The following is a 24768-nucleotide window of genomic DNA, read 5'->3' as shown; positions in this document are numbered from 1 at the left end:
CTGCAGTGACAGAGTCCTCATGCGCCTCAATTCCTTCCCCATAGGCTGCAATAGAGAAATGACATTACACAAGTGGAGTTAAGTCCTAAGAAAAAAATAGGTGTTCCAGGAGCTGGTATTCATTAGTCCTCACCTAATCTAAAACTTAAGTTAATGAAAAAACGGTCAGCCTTACTGGCCTCATTCTCTACCAAGAGGACTGCATGGAGTATAGGCTCTAGAGACAGAGCTGGAATTTCTGCCACGTACTAGCTGTCAGACCTTGGGCCGCTCTTACTAGACATCTGAGGAAAAAAGAATGAGGAGTGGGAAGAAGAGGATCTTTGGGAAAAGGTTTAGGCCTAACACACAGTAATCCCTAACCCCTCTCCCCTTAAAAAACCTTAGTTTCTTTTCTGTCTCTGCCAAAGCTAATAAAACTACTTCCTCAGTAAAGCTGTCAAACCCTCTAGAGGACAGGTAATACTGAACACTTGCATGAGTGGAGGTTCATACGGGGCTGGAAGGAACATTCCTTCTGGGTGAGTCTGGTAAAAATGAGCAGGAAGCACCAGAGGACACAGAGAGGGTTAATGGCTTCAAGTACTGACAGCTGTCAACCAGCAAATGCCACAGGGGTTTGGGAAATGCTTCTTTTCTAGATACGTCAGTAAGACATTTACCCTCTCAAACCACAAACTTGTAGTGCCTTGCATAATAAATTACACTGAAATCCACGTAAACCTTTTGTTTTAATAAATAAAGCATACTTGTCACTTAGATTTTAAATCACATTTACAAATAAGGAACATTTCTAGGCCCAAACAGCTAACAGTGAAGCTACTACTGCTGGAAGGAATGCACGCCCCACATGCATTTGAAGCCTAAAGAGCAGAGACTTAGCGGCACAGAAAACAGCAGACACATCACCCTCCAGACTAGATAACTAGGACCAGAGAGGAGCAGAAGACGTTCACGCAGCCACTATCTGACCCCTCACCCTCAGGCTGCAGAACCAGCCAGAAGCTGTGTTACTTTTAGATAAGCTAGAGGTAGGTTTCCTGATCATACAAGCGTAACTTTCTCCACTGGTAACAACAAGGCCAAGAGCATTAGCTACAGAAGGGCATTCACTGATAAATAGAGTATATTAGAACAGCAAAGTGGAAGCTACAGAGATCATCTTGTTTCTTCCAATATCAGAAACTTGCGCATCACAGCAGTGGAGCAGTGGATGAGCTCCAGCTCCCAAGGCTTAGTCCAAAAACTTCCTGTTGGCATTTGCACCAAACAAGGCTCCCCGCACTTCTGGCATCATCTGTGAAGAAATAAGTTTGTAAATAAATAAGCAGTCAACTGGAGAACGTGGAAACAACTGCACAGCTCAACCACAGGCGGCAAGTCATTAACGCCTACATGGCTGGGAAGGAAATCACAAAGCTAAGGGCATCCAATCTTTCCTTACTTATCTAAAGCACTGCAACAGAATCCTTGGTGAGAAACAACCCATCACAAACTTGGGGTTAAGACTGGCTGCTTAACGGGGACAAAGAAGAAAAACTAAAGTCATCATCAGTGTCTATAGCTTCTGCTACACTGTGATGCAGGGAGAAGAGATGAGTCCACCAACATCATGACCTCCTCATGTTCTGGATCACCCATGTTCTTTCTCTCAACCAGTATTTCCTGAGTGCCCACTCTGTGCCAAGCAGAACCCTTAGAATGCAAGGTCGTGCTGAAGCACTCGCCACGGCAACTGCAAACTCTAAGGATTTAACCTCAGTCTTCTAAGGCTGTGCTCTCCAACAGAGTAGCCACCAGCCACACGTGGTTACTGTGCATTTCAAAGCAGCAGTGCAACTGAGGAGCTGAATTTCTAATTTTACGTATTTTTAATTAAACTGAATACCCACATTTGGCTAGTGGCTACTCTCTTGGGCAACGCAGCTCTAGGGTCTGAGTTACCAGACGATACTTAAGGCCCAAGGGCTTTCACTATAAGACAAATAAGCAGCCACGGCAACAGACCACCACCACTGGAAGATGCCCAGCCTGCCGCAACAAGCCACTTTCCCTGCTTTGGCTCCCAGCATTTATTGGTGCAAACCTGGAAACATCTCAAGAGCCAGCACCTCTATGGTAATTCCCTTACCCAAGGATTTACTTTAGTTCCCATCATTCCTGTTGGAGAAAGAACTTTGGTCAGCATCTCTACATGTAGTACACATTAGAATCCTAGATCAACTAAACCCTTGTTCTGACCCCAAATCCTCCTTCGTGTAAATGGTATCGCCTCGGTAAATGCCACTAAATGCCTAAGCCCCATGCCTTTTAAGAAACTGTCAAAAAAAGGTGGAAAGAGACCGATGAATTCCAAATACCAGTGAATGAATGCGTGTTCTCTGTGCCACCTCAAGGCGACACGGCAGCTCCCGAGGAGCACACTCACCTGCTGGGCTATGAGGTCCAGCCGGCTCTCCAGGGTATTGCACACCTTTATCTTACGATCCCCATTATAGATCTCAACTCCTCCAGCTCTACAAAGAACACAGCAAGTAACAACTCCTATAGATTTGAGGCAGACAGACACACACAGTGCATTTACTTTATTTCCTTGAAGAAAAGCCGTTTTGGTGTGTGGAGTGTCTAAGCGGCCAATAAACATCAACAATGAGTTTGAAATTAATTCAAAAAGCTTCTGAGGATTTAAGGTATGCATAGTTATAACTGCCATTTACCAAGTGACTGCTCTGTGCTAATTTGATTTTATGTTATTGCACCTAATTTAATTCTACAGCCAGCCCTCCCCAACCAAGAGAAAAAGGGGAGGATTCAGTCCTAGTTTGCAAATCAACAGATAGAGTCCTCATCTGAATGTTCCTTAGAGGCCAGATCCTGCTAATTACCACGGGTTACTGATAAGGCGATGTTATGTATCAGGTAAAAGGTACCACACCAAACCTGTGCCAAGCTCGCCCTCAGAGAGTCCTGCCTCTGGCCGTACTTCCCTGCTGACAATTCTTTCCTCAAAGTTTCTCAGCATTTACAGGTTTGAGGTAAACAGATCAAATTCTATTACAGAGAGCCTAAGGGAATGACATTGTCTTGCTACATTAGAATTCTATAAAATATTTCTTGAAACAAGCAGGCGATGAGGCAAAGACTGGGGGAGGTTTTGCGAATTTTCTTTGGGAAACTGTAATGGACTCCGACTTCAGTTATTTTCATACTCCCTCCTAACTCCCCCCTATTTCTTTGTTTCATCTATCCTTGGTTTCTATAAACAGACTATATCCTTCATTAGGGCATGGGTGGTTCTTTCCTGAAATCCTGACCCCACTTCGGTGATATAATTCTTTGTCTCTGTTGGGGGAGTAAGGCAGGGAAGGAAGACTACCACTAAGTGAGAGCGTCTCCCGTGTGCCAGGCACTCGCCGGATATAAAGCCCAGGGCTTCCCACGACTTCCACCTGCCCCGTAAACCTCAGAGAGTCTTGGTATCCTCACCATTTCACAAACAAGGGAACAAGCATAACAAGGCTGGACAGAATGACAATATGTAAGCTTCCAAGAATTCTGTGACGTAGGTGTTATTATCCCAATTAAGAGACGACAAAATCAAGGCTCAGTGAGATTAGATAACTAGTCCAAGACTACCTAGTAAGAGGCAGAGTGGAGAATCAAACCTCAACAAGACAATAATGCTCAAGCTTTTTTCACTAGCGTATAGACTGTCTTATTTTATAAAGCAGTTTCATATACAGTAGTCCTCCCTTATCCATAGTTTCAGTTATCTGCAGTCAACCACAGTCCGAAAACATTAAATGGAAAATTCCAGAAACAATTTATAAGTTTTAAACTGCACGCCATTCTGAGTAGCATGATGAAACCTTGTGCTGTCCAGCTGTGTGCCACCTGGGACAGGAGTCATCTCTTTGGCCATGGAATCCACGCTGCATACACTAACCTACCCATTTGTCACTTAGTAGCCATCTGGGTTACCAGATCAACTGCGGTGGAATCGCAGTGCTTGTGTTCATGTAACCCTTATTTTACTTGATAATGGCCCCAAAGCGCAAGAGCAGTGATGCTCGCAAGTCGGATATGCCAAAGGGAAGCTATAAAGTGCTTCCTTTATGGGAAAAGGTGAAAGTTCTCAACTTAATAAGGAAAGAAAAAAATCATATGCTGAGATTGCTAAGATCTATGGTATATTGTTATAATTGTCCTATTTTATTATTGTTGTTGTTAACCTCCTACTGTGCCTAATTTATAAACTAAACTTTATCACAGGTATGCATGTATAGGAAAAAACATAGTATACATAGGGTTCAGTACTCTCCGAGGTTTCAGGCATCCACGGGGCTCTTGGAACATATCCCTCGAGGATAAGGGAGACTACTGCGTACTATCTCATCTTTTCTCCTCACTTTATGAAACAAAAAAGCAGAAAGCATTGATTCCATTTTACAAATGATAGAATTAAGTCCCCAGGTCCCACAGCTAGCAAAAGGTCAAATCACGACTCAAAGCTCGTTCTTACAGTCCTGAATCTGGTGCTCGTTCAAGTAAGTTCATGTGTCCCAATGACTCTGCAGTGTGAGCCAATGGTGTGCCAGCGCAGCATCAGACAGACAGGTGCAATGGGAAAATGACCCTGGCTGTACCCTTGTAAGGACTTTCCATAGCCTATCCCAAATGCACCAAGTTTATCAGGGATGCTGAAAAAATGTTCTGTCATTTCCTCACAGTCAGCAGAAATACCACTGGTATTTACAATTTTTTTTCTTGTTTTTGATAACTTCTCAGAAGTAGCGATTATCTTCCTCAGCATGTAATACAGAAAGTGGACCCAGCTTTGAGTTCTGGGCGCAGACTTAGTGCTGCATCTTTGTAGTTTGAACTGAGCGACCACAGGGAACTAGACCGTTACCAGATGTCTACTGGCTAACAAGAGAAAACAACAACAGTGTGGACAGAAACACAGCAATGATTGCAAGTGGAGCATAGTCACACCTCTGTGGCGAAGAGTGCCTTGGAGAACACTTTAAAAAGCCCAGTATAAAGGCCATTCTCACAGTGAGAGAAGCTTAGATGTTAAAAGCAGGAATACTCCTTACATTTCTTCAGGCAGGTAGGCCTCCTGATCAATTTGGACATCGACATCTCTTTTGGTGGCGATTTTGTACATAGGGATTGCTTTTTGCACTGCAGCCTGGAAAAACAGAAAACATAAGAAGTTTCAGCATAAACTCTGGAACAGGTATCCAAAAAAATCCACAAACTATATAAGCAAGAATATTCCTATTTATCTTTCAAGTAAAAGAATAGCTGCATTGCTGGTGGGAATGTAAAATGGTGTAGCTGTGGTGGAAAATGGTATGACAGTTCCTCTAAAAATTAACCCGAGAATCACCGTATGATCCAGCAACCTACCTGTGGGTCTACATCCAAAAGAAATGAAAGCAGAGACTCGAACATATACTTGTACCTCCGTGTTCACAGCAGCATTATTCATCAGAGCCAAAAGGAGAAACAACTTAAGTGTCTATTAACAGATGAGCAGATGAACAAAAATGTAGGATATACATACAATTTCAGCCTTAAAAAGGAAGGAGATTCTGACATATGCTACGACATGAATGAACCTTGAAGACATTATGCTAAGTAAAATAAGCCAGTCACAAAAGGACAAATATTGTAGGATTCCACTTACATGAGGTTCCTAGAGTAGTTAAATTCAGAGAGATGGAAAGCAGAATGGTGGTTTCCAGGGGAGAGGGATGGGGGGAACGGGCAGTTAGTGTTTAATGGGTGCAAAATTTCAGTTTGGGAAGAAGACAATTTCTGGAGATGGATGGTGGTGATGGTTGCAAGGTAATGTGAATGTACTTAATGCAACTGTACACTTAAAATGGTAACTTTTATGTTATGTGCATTTTACCACAATTTAAAAAAGACATGAACTCACTGTGGAAAAAAAGAATAGATGGAAGTGGGTTTTTAATGCTTTACTGCAATTAGCATGGTAAAACATAATTAGTGGAAAGTCCCGTCTTTGAACAATATTGTGCACTCTAGTCGACATGTAAATAACATTTTCTCGAAGGAACTTTAATATTTTTCTCTGACAAGAGTACTAGCTAACAGATCTATGTATACATTCAACTCTTTCCTGCTCTTCATATCTAATATAGCACCACCTTGGAGAGCTACTCTCTCACAGTGGATGCTGACACTGTGTTAATTTCAAGAAAAAACTTGGCTGGTACCTAGCAATATCATGGTATCATCTAGAAAAGGCTAGTTGGTCACTCAGACCTGCCTCCATAGAATGATTTTCACCTTGATGAACTCCCCTCTTACATCTAGCTCTCTGTTTTACCAGTTCATAAATAAGGCTGTCAGCACAAACACAGATCCGGGTTACTGGCATGGCTTATACACTAGAATCACAATTTATTAATTTATAGTGGAGACCGAGGGGAATCGACCCCTGTGTTGTCTGGCTGGGATGTTTTCTTTCCTAGGAGACATGTTACTTGGGGAGACAAATTATAATAAGAATGCGAATATATTATATGTTGTAAATGTATTAATTTATAGCAGGAAATACTGCTGAAGGACCACGCACCCACATCCTTGTCTGAAAGCAAGTTACGTGGAAGAATGTGAATCTACAGAGTAAGTTGATGACACAATCAGAGCCAGGACAGTTCATTCTAGGATTCGAGGCTCCTTCAGCCCAGAACATCTCTACTGCTACACGTGTATGTTCCTCCCATGTGGCCAGCAGATGCCCCCCAGGCCAGGGCACCTTCTCCCTCAGAGAGGACATGGAGGAGAACCTCAGTATTTGCCTCTGGGGCTGCAGCTATGTTTCCACGGCTGATCAGCCTTTTTTCTGGTACCCACATTCGATCTCTAGGTATAGGAATATACGAGGTTACAGCCAAGCCTTGCTAATCTGGGAAAATTTCACCCCTTTAAGATGGTATTGCCTCTCTTTGCTCTAATGCAATAGATCCTGCTTTTATTGCTGAATTTTCAGAAGATTATGGTATCACAAAGTCTCCAGAAAAGGAGGAGGGTACTAGGTGAGATGGCAAAACCTGACCTCTTTAAGAGAAGAAATCAGAGTCTTAGGTACACTTAAGTTAATATCTACAATGTGTTAAGACTCCTCTGATTCCTGTGGTTGAGCTGTCATCTATTAGAGCATGTACTTCATCCCTAACATTTTGATGTTAAAAAAAGAAAAAAGGGGGCAGGCCCAGTGGTGCAGCAGTTAAGTTCACACGTTCTGCTTTGGTGGCCCGGGGTTCACCAGTTTGGATCCCGGGTGCGGACATGGCACCGCTTGGCAAGCCATGCTGTGGTAGGCGTCCCACATATAAAGTAGAGGAAGATGGGCACGGATGTTAGCTCAGGGCCAGTCTTCCTCAGCAAGAGGAGGATTGGCAGCAGTTAGCTCAGGGCTAATCCTCCCCAAAAAAAGAAAAAAAAAAAGATTTCTTCTTTAAGCTCTTTACCTTTACCAGAGGGAAATCCTGTTTTTTGCAACGAACAATCATTCGGGGCTCCAACAACTGGTACAAACCCTATAAGACACAATCATATGCAGTTAGCAGGAAATGCAAACTATAAAAGAAAGCAACAGCAAAATAAAATGTTTTTATAATTCATTCTAGTTTGGAAAAAATGTCCTCTTGTAAGTTCCCCAAAAGACAATGTACATAGTATGAGAACGGGAAAGAAGATCTTGATTACACAGACCAGATAAATATACCCAATGCTCTGGTGGTAGGAATAAAATTCACATGGGAGTCTTATCTTACCTCCCCTAGGTTGAGGATAACTATTATTGTAATTAACATAAGTAAAACAAGGATTCAAAGCCGAGCAGAAAATAATTAAAATGCATACAGCCTTTGGTCTGAACTCCAATATCTAAAGCAAGTATTTTAGTGGTGAAATCAAATGAGGGAAGTTTAAAGCTGAAGTTGTAAGCAGATCTGACCATTGAGTTACAAAGGAACTAACAAGACTATGCAAAAGAGGGGGAAGCCTGGAAGTCAGATCCAATCGGACAGACATTACTACCCTCCCATGCATTTCTCTATTAGACAAGGAAAAGAGCAAAAGGAAAAAAAGCTAAGATGAGAAAAAAGGAAAAACAGAGCTGGTCTCTAATATATCTTGTCCCTTCTGTAAAAACTGCGGCTATCTCTGGTAAATCTGGCCTATAAGCTTACCTGGAGTACCAGTCCATCCAGCAGCACTTGGTACCTGGCTGTATCTTTTACCACTTTGCTGAGTCTCTGTTTTGCTTCATTTAGTAGGTCCTATAGAGAGTGGAAAACACAAAAGTTATCTACACATCTGGTAGCCAGCTCAGAACCCTTTGTAGGCTGGTCCTGGCTCATACCCCAGTGCTTCACATTTCACTGTTGTTTCCAAACATTTCTCACGTCCTCTGAGCAATATGATAAACCAGATGCTATGTACATTGTACACTGATACAAGGAAGCACGAAGCACCACCATGGCTCCCAGGAGTTCACACGCAAGCAAGACAGCCCAGATTATCAATTAATTCAGAAACCTGCATAACCGACTAACATGGAAAGGCGTCATGACGCAGATTTGAAAAGCAAGCCATCAAGACAGTTATGCAAGATGATTCCATTTTTTATTAGAAAAAGACAGATAATATCTGGATATAGATCAAAGTGTCAACAATGTTTACCTCTGGGAGGCTGCATTATCAACGATTTCAATTTTCTTTATGCTAGCTTGTATTTTCTAATTTGCCTATAATAAACATTGACTTCTGTACTAAAAATAAAATTAAAAAGGATTATCAGGAAACAAATCTCATATGGTTGAGAAGAACATCTTGGAAACTAGGCAAGAGTAAGAAGCATTTATTGGCTTACTGGCTAAAAGAGGACTCGGGTCTTTTAAAAGGAAGAGGTAATGCGTTTGAATTCAACTGCTGGCCCCTAACACTGTCAGGCACATTTAGTCATAGCAAGACTTCTACAGTCTATTTTACTTAATAAATATGATCTTTGGTAAGTTATGTTTTTTAGTATTTTAAGGACAAGGAAGAGACAGATGCTCATCTAGAGGACAATCAGCATTTGGGGAGAAAGGGCAGAGAGGAGAAGGTGGCCCTGTATGTTGAAACCTCCTTTAATACAGCTCTGAGAGCCAGCCCTGGTCCCCGTCCCTCTGAAGCACGGCCGCAGACACCTGCAGTGAGCAGTGCCCAGGCGAGGGTGCTGTCTGAAACTCACACATCTAATTGCAAGCAAACATTTCTTTTGACACCTATTAAGTCTTCTGACACCTACTAAGTGCAAATATACCAAGATTAAAAAACAATCAGGAATAATCACTTTAAGAGCCAATTAAAAAAATTTTTTTAAATAAAAAGTAAAACAGACTCAAAGACTTCAACAGCAAGGCCTGGTATTTCATCACAGGTCTATTCTAAGAACAGTGACCCCCACCTCCTCTACAGACTTACACTTTGCAACAAAATAGTCTTCAGAGTCAAATTTGACAGCAGACAACTAAATGTCCAACCACACACACTTTCATAGGAAGACTGTTTCGAATGCACTAACAAATTAAAAAAAAAAATTTAATGTGAGTATGCACTACCGTAGAAGATTTTTAATCTGTGGCTGGACACCTGCAAGAATTTCACGAAGGTGTTCTGAGGATCCAGGTCATTCAAGATTGTAACGGAAACTACTTAAAATTTATATCTTTTCAAAAGCAAACAAAATGATTAGTTTAAAAAAATTCTAATTCACATATTGTTATATACCTTAAGATTATCTTCACTGAATTCAACATCTGCACAAAATCCTTATACTACACATCACAATGTCTCTAGAACATCCAAACTAAGAAAAAAATATATGTATAATGATGTATTTCCAAGTTGGCTTTTCATTTATCTGGAAACAAAGACCAACCACACCTACAGTGAGTTATTTGCAGAGATATCCTTGCAAAAAGATTGCCCAAATTCTCTTATTTTGTCCTTAGAACCCTCTTCAATTATAAAAATAAACTGGTTGACCTTTTTAAGCTCCACATGCAAGGACTCCAGACATCAAGTGATGAATGCAGTTTCTATCCACTTTAGAAACTTTTAACACACTGTTTACTTATTCTTATATTTCAGTCTACATTATAATATATACTCCATCACCAAACCAAACATGACTTGATGCCATTCACTGGTCAATGAACCACACCTTTCACTCATATTTTAAGTAAAACGAAGTAGACTACACCACTTGTTAAATGGAGAAAAGGTAGGAAGATTATAATTATTTTAAATATATTTTAAATATACTTTAAAATACTAAATTTTTTCCCCTAAAAATCATGTTTATATTACATTCTGTACAAAACTGATGAAGCGATTAAAATTTCCAGGGGAGTCTGCAAGATTTGTTAACGAATCAAAAGAAGATAAAAATAATGCTCTTTTACTGCTTCTCTGTTATGACCCAAAGTAGAAGTCTTTTTCTAACAAGGCCCTATTTAAGAAAAGGGCCCCGGGCCAGCCCTGTGGCGTAGTAGTTGGGTTTGCGGGCTCCACTTGGGCAGCCTAGGGTTCGAGGGTTCAGATCCCGGATCCTGGGTGTGGACATGCAAACCACGCGTCGAGCCATGCTGTGGTGGCATCCCACATACAGGGTAGAAGAAGACTGGCACAGATGTTATCTCAGGGACAATCTTCCTCAAGCAAAAGGAGGAAGATTGGTGACAGATGTTAGCTCAGGGCTGATCTTCCTCACCAAAAAAAAAAGAAGAGGAGGAGGAGGAGACGGGCCCAAGTAACAGCAAAATATTATATAGTCTGAAAGCTGAAACAAGTCAGCAGGCAAGTTTTGCTAAATTTACCTATGAAGCAAAACCAAGCACTTTTGATATTAACAGCAATGTCCAAAAAGGCCGTTTTTCTTCTTCTGAATATGTAATTATTAGATGATAGTCACTTTCTGTTTCCCATTGGTGGGATCATCTTAGTGGTTACGGTAGGTTGGATCTATTTCCATTTCTATTCCCTCCTTCGCCAGCTTTGGTTCTGAGCATTCAGCTCAAAGGGGACTCCTGTGATAACTGCTATTATAGGAAGCTACTAAACAAACTGGGAAGCCATAACCTCTTGAGTGTGATTAGCTTCCAGATTTTTCTAGTCCCTGAAGGCTCAAGAGAAAGTGGAGCCTCAAAATCTCCCCCACAATGACAGTCATTCTCCAATGTTCTGCACAAACCAGACTAAATGATCAGAGCAAGAAAGATTTACACAGTAATTCACCACCTCACAACAATGTGGAGACTGAAGACAGGATTATAACTCTGAGTTAGGCCAGATCTGAAAGAAGTGATGACAACGGCAATGTGAAGAATGTCTTCTTTAAAGTTCAAAGGAAAAATATGTATTAAAAAAAAAAGGTGAGAAAATTAACGCCTGGGGGCTAAAAAGAAACTGGGTGGAACATCGTGCCTTGATAGAACATTTTTAGAATTAAAATTTATACATGAACATAGTGAAATTATTACAAGCTGATCAAAATTCAACCTCTCATTTTTGATGTCCATCAGAACAACTAAAGCCCTAGGAATGTTACTAATTAACCCTAACAGACTGGGAAGAAGTCGCTTAGGTGTCTAAAATCCAGGACGTTGATGGGCGCAAAGATTCAAAGCACATACTACATAAGACATTTGAAAGGAATCTCACCCCTCCTCACCAACAGATCCCTCACAGATTTTTCTCTTTGTGCTGAAAAGACTTAAGGGTTACCGGGTTAGGCAACTGGATACATGGTGGAAGAGGAGGGAAGGGTGATGATAAATCTCGGAGTCTGATTTGCTTTACGGATCCAAGTGAACAGTATGAGTGGGGCTTGAGACAGTGGTTGGGACTCAGATATGGACAGCACATAGGTCCCAGATAGAGTTGTGGACATGGGGGAGATCGCTAAGGTTATGCATGCAGAATTACAGGGCCAAGTAAAAAAACCGAGAAACACTAAATTTACTAAGCAGGAAAATAAGAGACTGCTAAGGAAACACGGGGAAAAAGTAGTCATGTTGGAGAAGAATAAGGAGAAGCCAAGGGAACAGAAAACTTGAAGAACAAAATGGTAATCTAACATAGTGTCTAAGGCTTCAAAGCAGCTCAGGAGGAAGAGCACAGGAGTCTGCAGCTTGAGCTGTTATTTTCCTAATTTATAACCAGAATTTCGTGAAAACAAACATTTAAATAATTTCAGTTGTTCTAAACACACTTGTTTCCTTAGCACTTTGCAGTCTAACTTCCTGCCATCAAGGAATTTAGCTCAGCAAACCACAATAAGCAAGAGGTAGGAGGGGTGAGAGCAGACTGAAATGACAGAGCACACAGGTTACACACACACAAAAGCACACACATGCCTCAAATGGACTTGCTATTGTAAAATATTTTATTTCTAACATAAAATGAAATGAAAATAGAAAAGTGAAAACTAAGAGATCAAATTAGTATAGAAAACACAGAGCATTTCGTTTGTGATAATTTTAGAGGTACGCAGACAAACTCTGGCTACCCTGGGGTCTACTGGATTTGGGGAAAATGTGCGGTGCGACCCAGAACGGCTGCTTTGTGTCCAAGTTATGAGCAGCAGTCCCCTTGCTCTAGCCCATCTCTTGCAGAAAATGACAGTTAACTGCATTTTGAAAAACTATCCAAAGTTGAATCTTCTCCAAGTGTAAAAGCAAAACATGTTCATTCCATACTACTCTCTATACCCACCCCTCAATTTCAAAATCACTATGTATGAGAGATGTTACTAACGTGTAAAATAATAGTATTAATATTCTAGATAGAGGGAAAAAAGCTGAGAAGCACTGGTACCGAAAAAGAGAAAAAGATAGAAAAGCAGAAAAGAAAAAAAACACACCCAGATTTCTGCTATATTTTATCAAAACACAACTCGTACTCAACATCCTAGGATGTTAAGTTCCACAAGGGCGAAGACTTGATTTGATCGTGTCCCTAGTACTTAGAATTGTGCGTGCCACTTAGTAAACATTCAAATATTCGATAAATAAATGACTGACCTGAATTTTAGGAGTCAAGTTTTCTTACTCATGACACCAAAAATTCCCTTCTAAAAGCCAAACCACTAATTCTTTTTTTTTTTTTTAAGATTTTATTTTTCCTTTTTCTCCTCAAAGACCCCGGTACACAGTTCTATTTATTTTTAGACGTGGGTCCTTCTAGTTGTGGCATGTGAGATGCCACCTCAGCATGGCTTGATGAGCGGTGCCATGTCCGCGCCCAGGATCCAAACCAGGGAAACCCTGGGCCACCGAAGCAAAGGGCGCAAACCCAACCGCCACGGGGCCAGGCCCCAAACCACTAATTCTTTATACAGTTAGGATTTAAAGCAGCTTACAAGAATATATTCAACAAAAAAATTCAAATTAAATTTTTAAAAAGTTAGGAAAAATCACTAATAAAATATAAGTAAGTAGATAAAAAAAGCAAGTCAATGAAAAAATAATTTTAATTGGAAGTGAGGTCAAATCAAATAAACCACTGGGTTGTTTACATAACCTAAGTATGCCATCTAAGATAAGTGTGCCATCAGAGAATGTATAATCAAAAGTATTTCTCGAACATCATAGATGATCTTTCTCAGGATTCAAAAAGGCAGCATAAAAAGATAAACCAGATAGAAACTCTAATAAAAACCTCTAACTGGGCAAGACTGCAACATTTAACATGTGTTATAGCCCCTAGTACTCAATATGAGTTATTCATATTATTACTTCAGTTATCTGCCCCTAACTATTGAATGGTACCAATAACAGCATCTACACAGCAGCTGACACAGTTGTCATTTTTGATTCCAGGCATAAATACCAAAGCAGCAACTTATGGTCAAGGGGCTTTCTGAGCATTGGCACCAATGAGCTGAGAGAACATCTTATCCACCCGGTCCTATTATGAGAAGGGTTACTACTGGAGAAGATGCGGGCTGGAGAGAGGGAACTAACATTTCTTCAATAAACACCACGTGCCAAGTGTTAAGTTAGGAGATTTAAATGTGTCCTCTGATTCAATCCTCACAGCAACGCCTGAATCAAGTATCATAATTAATATACCAAAGAGGAAACTGAGGGGTAGAAATAAGAATTTATTCAAACTAATACAGCAGAGCGGCAATTTAAATTCAAAGTTGATGGACTCTTAAGTCCAAGTTCTTCCACGACAAACTACCTTCCCTAGGCACACACTATTATTCTAAGAGCAGCTTATAAATTAGGTCCATCAGTTCAGGGTGCTAAAGGAAGCTGAACCCCCCAGCAGGAAATTCACTACTGATTACTGAAAGTCAACATTTTACTGAAGACACCTGATAACAGTTGTCCTGAGCTACTAACATTTTGGAGTTAAGACTTTCACAAGAAGCTCTCCAGTCCTCCTTCTGTGTTTTACAGAGGATGAACTAATACCGCGTAAGGCAGATTAGCAACAAACTTTCCCACATTCTTAGACTTGAAAAGCACTCAAATTTGAAGTATTATGGCAATTATGTTAGGTCGTCTCTGTGTGTCCTGAGTATCAGTCCCTCACACTTAACATCCTGACAGACATTTCCATCTAGAGGTTTCTTGGCCCCACAAAGTATGTCCAAAAGTGAGCTGGTTATTTTCCTTCAAAGAACTTATCCTCCTAACTTCCCACTTCTGTTAATGGAACCACCACTCCCCCAGTTAGCCAGGCCTGAAATTCAGTATTTAGTGTTGGACTTGGAAGAGGAGGAGGAGTTAATGTCTGGAACATCTTCCTGTAAAATGTGTCAACGATGACTCCCCTATTAGTTCTCACTGCCACTACGTAAGAATTGGCATCTTACAATATTAGTCTGTGTTTCTTGAATCATCCAAGAAATGGTTATGTCTTCCATTTATTCAAGTTTTATATTTTTAGTTTTGTAGCTATTTCATATAGGTCTTATTTACTAACATTCCTAATAATTTAATAATTTTGGTAGCTATTATAAAGGGATCTACTTTTAATTTTACTTGCTAATTGGTTATTGTTGGCATACAGATAAACGATTCATTTCTGTAGATTCTCTTGCTAGTCAGTCACCTTTCTGAACTAGTTACTAGTTCTTATTGTTTTTCAGATGTTGCACTTTCTCTGTAGACAATCATATCTGCAAAAAGTCATCACTGTTTCTTATTTCTTCATTTTATCAGGAAGCTGGAGCCTCTGCAATAACAATGGGTAACAGTGGAAACAGTAGGCATCCTTGTTTGGTTCCTGAATATCATTCAGATACCTCTAGGCTTTCTCAACCAAGTGGTATGCTTTTGTTAAGCTTCTGCCCTCTTCCTTGGACGACAATACTTCCCAAATGGTTTTCTTGTATCTAACCTCTTCCTTGTTAAATTTAGCCTACAAACTCACACTATGAACCCTATTTATGATATTCTTCATAAAATAAAAACTTCAATGGCTTTCTATTGAAAAGAGGTGAAGCTTTTTAGCCTTGCACTCATGGCCCCTATATATTTACATACATATAACTCCATCCTACCCCTTCAGTCTTATTAGTCCCTATCACTCTCAGAGCCCATACAGTCTACCATCATGGGCTGTACAATCCAGGAGAAGCTATATGCTCTTTTAGATAAGAAGGTCCTTGAAGACAGAGCATGTAACTTATTCATTGTTTTATTTTTACAAAACCTAGTATAATGATTTGCTGATGAAATGTTTTCCCTCCAAAATTGTTCATCAATTCCTTAATTAGCTAATGTTAACTGGTGAATTCTCTACAATAGGCAAATTAATAAAGATTTTGTAATTTTACAACTAATAAGGCTAATTACTCACTGTAATAAGGTCATCTCTCGCTCTGAGGACTTTCAGCCTTGCTTGATTCATCAAATTGGACATCTGACTGCAGAGAGCAGGGGAAAATAGTATCAGTGTAGCATAAAAACAAAAACTGCAAAGAAAGAGATATACAGCTCCCCACGTATATATAAATATTTCTCTTTGCACATACCCCAAAGAGAATCCCACCGAAATATATTTAATGGTTGCTACCAACTTATTTTCAAGGACAAGGAAATATTTATTGAGTGCTTACCAAGTGGCAAGCACTTTTATATCAGTTATTCCAATTTAATCTTTCAATAATGCTGTGAGGCTTCTATTTTCACAAATAAGGAAAGAAAAGTTAAGCAACTTGCCCAAAGTCAGATAAGTAGTAAGTTGTCCAGTGAAGACCGGAACCCTTCTCTGCCTGACTCCAAAGGACCTGCTCTGGCCTTTGTCACTATTGACTTTTTTTTTTTTTTTTTTTGGCGAGGAAGATTGGCCCTGAGCTACCATCTGTTGCCAATCTTCCTCTTTTTGCTTGAGGAAGATTGTCCTTGAGCTAACATCTGTAGAAATTTTCCTCTATTTTGTATGTGGGATGCCAGCACAGCATGGCTTGAAGAGCGGTATATAGGTCCATGCCCCGGATCTGAATCTGTGAATCCCAGGCCGCTGAAGAGGAGTGCACCAACTTAACCACTACACCACTGGGCTGGTCCCCCCACTGACTTTTCTAAGCTTCCTTAGCTCAGTACTGTGACCAGCATCTACTTACATTTTCTTCTGCTGCTCAATCTGCTTTTCCTTCTTTTCATAGTATTCCATAATCTTCAGTCTTTGGGTTTGCACGAGACGACCTTTCTCAATGTTGAACTCTTCTTCTGCCTACCAGGGAACTCACTATCAGTAATTCATTCTACCAGATTCGGAACTCACTATCAGTAATTCATTCTACCAGATTCTGACCAACAGTTTTATTCTAAGCAGCTGGTAACCAGGGGTACTTGCTTATAATCACTTTATTCCATATCTAAAACAGGAAATTTATTATGACTCATCTTCAAAGATTACTTGTAAGTTATTCAAAAGGAAAGTCTGGTGACTCTCATCATAAACGATGAACGAGAAGACTAAAATTTGATCAAGGAAAACAGTACCCAGCAACAAAGTTACAAAGGATATAACCAGATAGAAGATTCTGTATAAGAAAATAAATTATTATGTATTCTAAATTTAATCCACCTGCTTACTAGACGGCTAATGAACATGGAATGTGGAGTTTAGAAGGTCTGATCACTGCCTAAAAAAATTTAGTCAAGTAACTTCAGTCTTAGTGTCTGGCCTCACAAAATAAAAAAATAAAAACAGTATTCTTTCTACATAGGTCAAATAGCTAAGATAAATCTAACAGTCTTTTTAAAATTGTAAATTATATACATGTAAGTTATTAGTTTTATTAGTGCAAATTACTGAGCATTACTTTTTAAAAAGATTATCTTAGCAGCATATCAGATGTCTATGATTTTCAAACATAATTCAAGAAATTATGATTTTGGAAAATCATATGATTTTGGAAAATGAGTGAAAGTTGTTGATTCAGATGTTTAATGCTTGGCACCATCACTTGAGCTTTCATATTCTAAAATTAATGCCTAACAGCTTATTTCTATACCTATCACGGGAAATAAGCACAGATGACGGTGTTATAAGAGATAAGGCTATCTTAAATAGAAAAGCATTTACACCGAAGTAGAATTTCTGTATCTGTGCCAGAGAGAAATAAGGGGACTAGTCACATAAAACTGCAGTGCTTCTATGACCATCAACACAGTAAACCATGCCCATCGACTGTCATAGATCAATGGTAGGCAAAACAGTCTTTTTCCTCAAAGGATGAATTAGTCAAAGAGTTTAAAGTTTCAGAGAGTTTTAGTCCTAGAATACCAGGCACACATAATTTCAAGGCTGTATGATAAGTAACAACGTAACAGTAGATTAAATTAAAAGGACAATAAAATATTAGACAATATATTCTGGTTATAGTTTAAAAGCAGGTTTTTAAAATGCCTATTATGATTGTACTCAGGGAAAAGAACAATTTGATATATTGTGTATAAACAATGTACAACTGGAAATATCTGTAAAATTCCTAAAAGCTGATGGAGTGTCACCTTTGTGATGGACAGGGGCTCTCATTTTATACCTTATATATTTCCAAACTTTATTTTTTTGCAACAAGCACAAAGTAATAAAAAATCAAAATAACAATAAAAAGAATACTACACCCTCCCCTAACCAACTATCACAATTAGACGCAAATGCTAAATGTCTGAACTTTGGAGTCCATGAAAATATTAATCCATTACTTTTCTACTCCCTACCATAAAATTTTAGGACACTTATTGGCAATTAGAACGTTTAAAAAGGAAAACTTAATCTTAAAGAGATATTATTCTTAGTCCCATGCAATGCATTGTTAAATAATTTTACTAATTATTGTTTAGCAAAGCAAAACAATATGAAACTTCGATAACTTTTTTTTAAAAAAGATTGGCACCTGAGCTAACAACAGTTGCCAATCATCATCATGTTTTTTTCCCCCTTCTTTTTCTCCCCAAATCCCCCCAGTACATAGCTGTCTATTTTAGTTGTGGGTCCTTCTAGTTGTGGCATGTGGGACACCACCTCAGCGTGGCCTGACGAGTGGTGCCATGTCCGCGCCCAGGATCTGAACCAGCGAAACCCTGGGCCGCCAAAGCGGAGCGCATGAACTTAACCACTCAGCCATGGGGCCGGCCCCTCAATAACTTCTTCTTCTTTTTTTTTTTTCTGCTTTATTTCCCAAACCCCCACCCCCCGGGTACATAGTTGTATATCTTAGTTGCAGGTCCTTCTAGGTGTGGGATGTGGGATGCCGCCTCAATGTGGCCTGATGAGCGGTGCCATGTCTGCGCCCAGGATCTGAACCCTGGGCCGCCGCGGTGGAGCGCGCGAACTTAACCACCCGGCCACGGAGCCAGCCCCCTCAATAACTTCTTAAAGCTAGAAAATAGAATCTCACCTTAGCATCTATTTCTTCTGCTTTCTCATTGGCTTCTTGTTCAATGAAAGCCATCATATGCTTAATCTATAAGGAAAAAGAAAACTTTATTTTTTAATGTAACAAGAGAAGAAAATACATCTATCTTTTCTGATTCATTCAATAATCAACCATTTACTGAAGGTATATTATATGCTAGGCACTGCATACAAGGATAAGTGAGAGAGCTTCTGTCTTCAGGTAACTTGGAATCTGGAATTTGCTCTAGCAAATGGACCAGATGCAATATTCCGTATTACAGGCAAACAGGACATTATCCTACTCTCAAGGAACTCGGTGTCCTTAGGGGAGGGAGGACTAATATATATTCTCCTCTACTTCCTACCCCCTTCAGCCAGCACTCTCTTTCTCTTCTCTATCTCTAATAAAATGTACCAAAGAGCCATCTATATTTACTTTCTCAACTTTCTTACCTCTTACTCTCAACACCGTTCAATCTGACTTCTACCCCCTCTTCCAGTCCACTCAAATTACTCTCATAAAATGACAACAATTTCCTTGCCCTTAAATCTCAGCGTTATCTTACTTGATCTTTCAGCATCTCTTGATATGCTGACCAACCCTCCCTTCTGGAACAAGCACTTCCCTTTGATTCCATGACTTCTTTGTTCTCCTTCTTAGTCTTCTTTGGGGCCATACTCTTCTTCCTCTGCCTCCTAGACAGCTCTTTTCTGGATATTCTACTCAAAGTAACCTAAATTCAATACATTCGATAATAAACTGTGAATCACTCTCCTCCTCACCTCCCACTTTCATCTTGAGAATCTGCACCAATATCCAACTGTGACTCCTCCTTGTACCTCAGTCCTCACATCCAATCACCAAGTCCTAGCAATTCTCTCTTCTAATAGTTCTTTAATTTGTCCACATCTCTCCGTCTTTATAGCCTCTACCCTAGCCCTTGCTATCGTCTCCGCTCAGTGGAATTACTGCAACAGCTTCCAAATTTGCCTCCCTGCCCTCAGTCTTGTTTCCTCTCTAATCAGCTCTCCAGGGCAAGCAGAAAGATCCTTTAAAAATGCCTAACTCGTCACGTATTGCATTCCTGCCTCTTACGATAAAGTGCCAAGATTTTAGAAGGTACATGATCTGGTCACTGCTTACCTTTCCAGCGTCACATGAAACATAACCTTCACCACTCACCATTCTACAGACTCTTCATTCCTGTTATACTAAACTTATTTTTCAGTCCTTGAGTTTGCCGTTCTCTTTCTCACTTCCAAGATTTCAAAAATGCTGCTGTTTCTTCCACTTGGAACACTCTTCCTCCCCCTCTTCACCTAGCTTACTTTTTGGGCCTCAGCTTGCTTAACTGTCGCCTCCTTTGAAAAATCTTCCCTGAACCTCTCACCTATATGCACCTAGGGCACTCTGTACTTCCTCTACCTAAACACACATTCACGATTGCTTGCTTGCTTGTCCCTGTCCTCAACTGAACTATAAGGCTAGGAACTTGTTAAAGGGTTTTAGATCTCTGGCTACAATTGTAGAATAAAGTCCAACGAAGTCTTCTGAATGGGGCTTGGGGTAACTGATCCAACTTATACTCATAAATGAAGTACTGTCTCTAGGGGCAGATATAAAATAGACCCCAGTGAATACACAAGCAACACAGCTAATCAAACTCACTGGCATGTCATTTCATAGGGGCTCTCCCTGAAAGGGATGATGAAGTTAAAAAAAAAAAAGCTGATTAGAAAAATCAGGACCCTAGGTTACTAACTCATTTTGTTTATTCATTCTCCCACTTAAAGGTAAGCTCTATGAGTATTGGGATCTTGTCTGTCTTTTAGACCACTATAATCCCAGGACATGGAAATGCTACCATATTAGGTGCTCAACAGACATTTGTGAATAAATGAAACTCTGTTGGGAGTTTCTAGCCTTCTGAGGTATCCCAAGTACTTTTTAGAGTTTAACAATCTAGAAACAATTCCCAGCTTCTGCATGTTACACGAAGATACAATCAATCTAAGATATGCATAAGTGAGTTAAGATTTGTTTCACAAGAATGTGAACATACTTAACACTACTGAACTGTACACTTAAAAATGGTTAAGATGGTGAATTTTATGTTAAAATTAAACGTGAGTTAAGACTACAACCTTGCGGCATCAAAGTCTTAAAGAAAACGTACAGCACAGGCTTAGAAGGGAAGATTTGTTTTTTATCAAAATTCTTGGGAGCCAAAGTAATTATGATACCAGAACCTATTTTATAAGTAATACAATACTTATAAAATCTCAAGCCTTGAAGTATTTGGGGTACCTAATCCAGAGCTACATGGACAGAAAATTACTGTGACCTTACTAAAAGGACTGGCCCCCAACAGTGTGTATGTGTTCGTGGAGAGGAACCGTGTCTCCACAAGTTCAGTTTTAAGTCTCACTGAACTCAGCCCGGAATTTTAAAAGTAGCCTAACTAACTAAACACAGTAAACAAAGCAGGTGTTTACAAATGCTACAAAGCACATCTGGCCTCTCCAGGCGAACCCCGATTCAAACCTGCACTGTCTGCCTTGATCACTCTGCTGGACCCTCTGCTACCAGATTTGACTAGATCAGCACAGCCTAGAGCAAAACCACTAATTTTAACTCAGGTCAGAGAAGCCTGTTTACAGTCAGCATGATCCTGCCTTTAAGAGTTCCAACAAGAGAAACAGTCAACCCCGTAAGGACATTTAACTCTACCCCGAAGGCAGAAAAACCTGCCCTTTAAAAAATACTTTTCTTCTTCCTGCTAACCTAGTAATTTTTTGAAGTCAGATTCTTCTGAAAATCTGACGAAATGACCATACTCCCAAGACAAAAAAGGAAATATGTACAAATGTTTTAATACAACGGGGAGGAAGTCAGGGAATCTAGGATTTATTAACCACCTACTAAGTGCCTGGCACTTGGCCTATTCACTGCTGAGAATACACAGAAGGAACGCGCTGCTCTCATGGAGCTTACATGTGGTGTGGAGGGGTACAGGCAAGAGATGAAGATTTCTTCATTCTTCCTATTTTACAGGGAGAAAAAATGGTTTTTGGTCTAGATTCCAAGGAAATACACTGCTTTACCTTTCTATTTTTCCTATAACAAGAGAGGAAGATGAAGCAACAAGAAGAAGAAGAGAATCAGTACTACAATTGTGTTTACTAGAGTATGTGGAGGGCACTGTACTCTTCCACTCCATCAAGTTTTTCCTACAGTAAAAATCAGAAGCAGCAGTGATAAATGTTGAAAAAACCCCACTGTTCTGTAAGAACATGGTAAGAGTTCTCAAACTTCTCCACAGATACTTTTTCATTACCCTATTCTCCCTCTGTGATTAGCACAAGAACCAACGAAATGAAGAAGAAATTCCACTCTACCTCGTGCATATTAGTTTAAGAATAAAATGCAAAGACATTTAAGGAAATGGAAATATCCAAGGGAAAAAACCTCTTACCGCTCACCTAAGACGATTCACAAGCCAACGAGTGAGCTTTAGTCAGAGAACTTTCCTAGTGTTTTAAAAAGAAGTCGACTTAGTTCCCTAAACTATGCGGAGATTAAATTGCAGCCTTAAGTTTCCTTCTCTGAAAAACCTACTGGCAATATGACTACTAAATGCAATGACCCTGGTTTCGGCATATCTATTGACAGGAGAAACTGAAATTGCTTTTTCTCATGTTAGTTACAGCCCTATCAACACCACTATATTCTCCCGAGAGATTTTTGCAGTGTAACATCCCTAATGCCTACAAACCTGAAGGTATGACACATTTTAACAACTAAGGTTTCCCAGCACTTGCAAAATTGATGTAGGTTCACGACTTTCACAATTTTTCCCATAAACTTTGACTCATCTACTTTGTGCCAAACACTGTTAGGCGCGGGGCTCAAAGCTCTAAGAAAAAGAAGAGCTCTGCATTTGACAAATATTAACGTGGACTAGTGGGAGACCAACCACTACAATTCGTTATGACAGAGAAGACTCCTCCAAGACGAAGATTAGTTCATAAAAGTGTGTGATCTCACAACACTGGAAGCAGCTCTCGCCCCTCAGCACTCTTTCCTTTCTCGTACTGCGAACCATTCCTTCAGGGTTAAAATTCCAGTGGAGAGGAGGTTTCCAATTCCCGCCTCCAGTGTGCATTCCGACCCTTGCTTCCGGTCTCTGCTCTAGCAAGCACAGTTCGCACCCCGGGAAGACAGGCACCGCCGCGGCGGGAGCCAAGGAGCCGGCGCGTTCACGGCGGCGGCGCGCCAGCCCCGAGCCAAGGGAACCGGACCTGCGCGCAAGTCCCCGGGAGCAAATCCCTTCCCGCAGACGGACCACTCGGAGGCAGGGACCTGGGGCAAGGGACCTCCCCTCGGGAACTGGGCCGCCCAAGACCCGCGCCCTCCCTGAGCCGGGCTGCAGCCTTCCCCCAGGAGCGGCGTCGCCGCTCCGCCAGCCCCAGCCCCAGCCGGTCACCTGCTTCTGCACGTCAGCATCGCTGAGGGCCATGGCGAAAGCGATGCTAGGCCGGAAGGTAATTCGCTCGAGCTTAGGCTTGAAAGAAGCGTTGGAAAAAAGGAGGCAACGAAGGGAAGGTGAAAGGAAAAGCCGGCGCAGGCTTCCGCTTCCTTGCTTTATAGCCCCGGCTTCCGGTTCCTGCCAGGTGACCGCGCAGTGAGACCCCGTGAGCCTTCTCAGCCAGTGGGAAGAGCGCGGCCCCAGGAAGTCCCGCCCCCTCCCCGGCTGCGCGCGTGCGCGGACGGCCCCCACCAGTCCTTTAAGTCTCTGGCTTTTGACTTTGGTAGCGGCCTTCGCTCCAAGGGAAGGGAGGAGATGAGGGTTTCCGGTGTCTGAAATTAGTGGAGCTGTGTGGATTTCCCCAGCCTTACAGCCGTTGCTTTTTTTTTAGAAAAAGTTCAAATATTTTATTTATGCTAAAACCAAATTTATTATTTTACTTTCCTGGCCTTAAAGGAAGCAAATTCAGCAATGTTAATATTTTATTTTTAGAACAGTTTTACAGGAAAATTAAGCAGATAGTTTCCTCTATTATTAATACATTTGTGTGGTACATTTGTTACAATTAATTAACCGATATTGATGTACTAACCAAAGCCCATAATTTATTCAGATTTCCTTAGTTTTAACCTAATATCCTTTCTCTATTCCAGGATCCCATCCAGGATACTACATTTCTTTTAGTTGTTACATCTCCTAAGTTTCCTCTTGGCTGAGGCGGTTTCTTAACCTTTCCTTGTTTTGAATGACCTTGACAGTTTTGAGCAGTAATGGTTAGGTATATTGCAGGCTGCGCCTCTGCTGGAACTTCTCACGTGATTGGTCGGTCGTGATAGGTTTTTGACACAGAGGTAAAGGGCCATTCTCATCACAACATATGCTGTCAACCTGATTTCTGACTATTAGTGTTGACCGTGATCACCTGGCTGAAGCAGTTTGTCAGGTTTCCCCACTGTAAAGCTACTTTCCCCCCCTTTCCATACTGTAGAAGTACCTCGTGCAGCCCACACTTGAGGAATGAGTTTGCTCCACCTCCTGTAGGGTGGAGTATCTACGTAATTTATTTAGAATTCTTCTGAATGAGCCTTTGCATTTTTCAACATCATCTTCAGGCCTACTTAGAGGGAATTATTTGGAAAATTAGGGCAGCAAGTCCCCCTGACTTGTTTGCTTCAAGCCCCAATTTTTTTCCCCAACTATAAAGCCAAAAACTTTTGAAAACTGCTTTATTTTTAGGATAGACTCTTAATAGTAGAACTATGGGTCAAAAGATACACAC

The 24768-nt window shown here is 40.6% G+C and overlaps 1 protein-coding gene across 2 annotated transcripts; it reads right to left on the bottom strand.

The window, feature by feature from the left end:
• Window positions 1-712: 712 nt before the first annotated feature.
• ATP6V1E1 (ATPase H+ transporting V1 subunit E1) lies at window positions 713-23718 on the bottom strand. 2 transcript variants are annotated; one of them, XM_001489704.7, is made up of 9 exons: window positions 23448-23718; window positions 18962-19027; window positions 16676-16785; window positions 15910-15976; window positions 8235-8324; window positions 7512-7580; window positions 5100-5194; window positions 2429-2516; window positions 713-1297 (listed from the first exon to the last, which is right to left on the bottom strand). In XM_001489704.7, exons 1-9 carry the CDS (start codon window positions 23478-23480, stop codon window positions 1235-1237), a joined length of 681 nt encoding a protein of 226 aa, XP_001489754.1. In that variant the 5' UTR covers window positions 23481-23718; the 3' UTR covers window positions 713-1234. The 2 variants fall into 2 exon arrangements, with proteins under 2 accessions (XP_001489754.1, XP_070125876.1); XM_070269775.1 differs by lacking the exons at window positions 15910-15976; window positions 16676-16785 and having other exon boundaries at window positions 23448-23627.
• Window positions 23719-24768: the final 1050 nt, after the last annotated feature.

This window comes from Equus caballus, chromosome 6 (assembly GCF_041296265.1).
Source record: "Equus caballus isolate H_3958 breed thoroughbred chromosome 6, TB-T2T, whole genome shotgun sequence".
NCBI lineage: Eukaryota > Metazoa > Chordata > Mammalia > Perissodactyla > Equidae > Equus > Equus caballus.
Note: the sequence above shows the minus strand (reverse complement) of the source record. Positions and strands in the feature narration are given on the sequence as shown.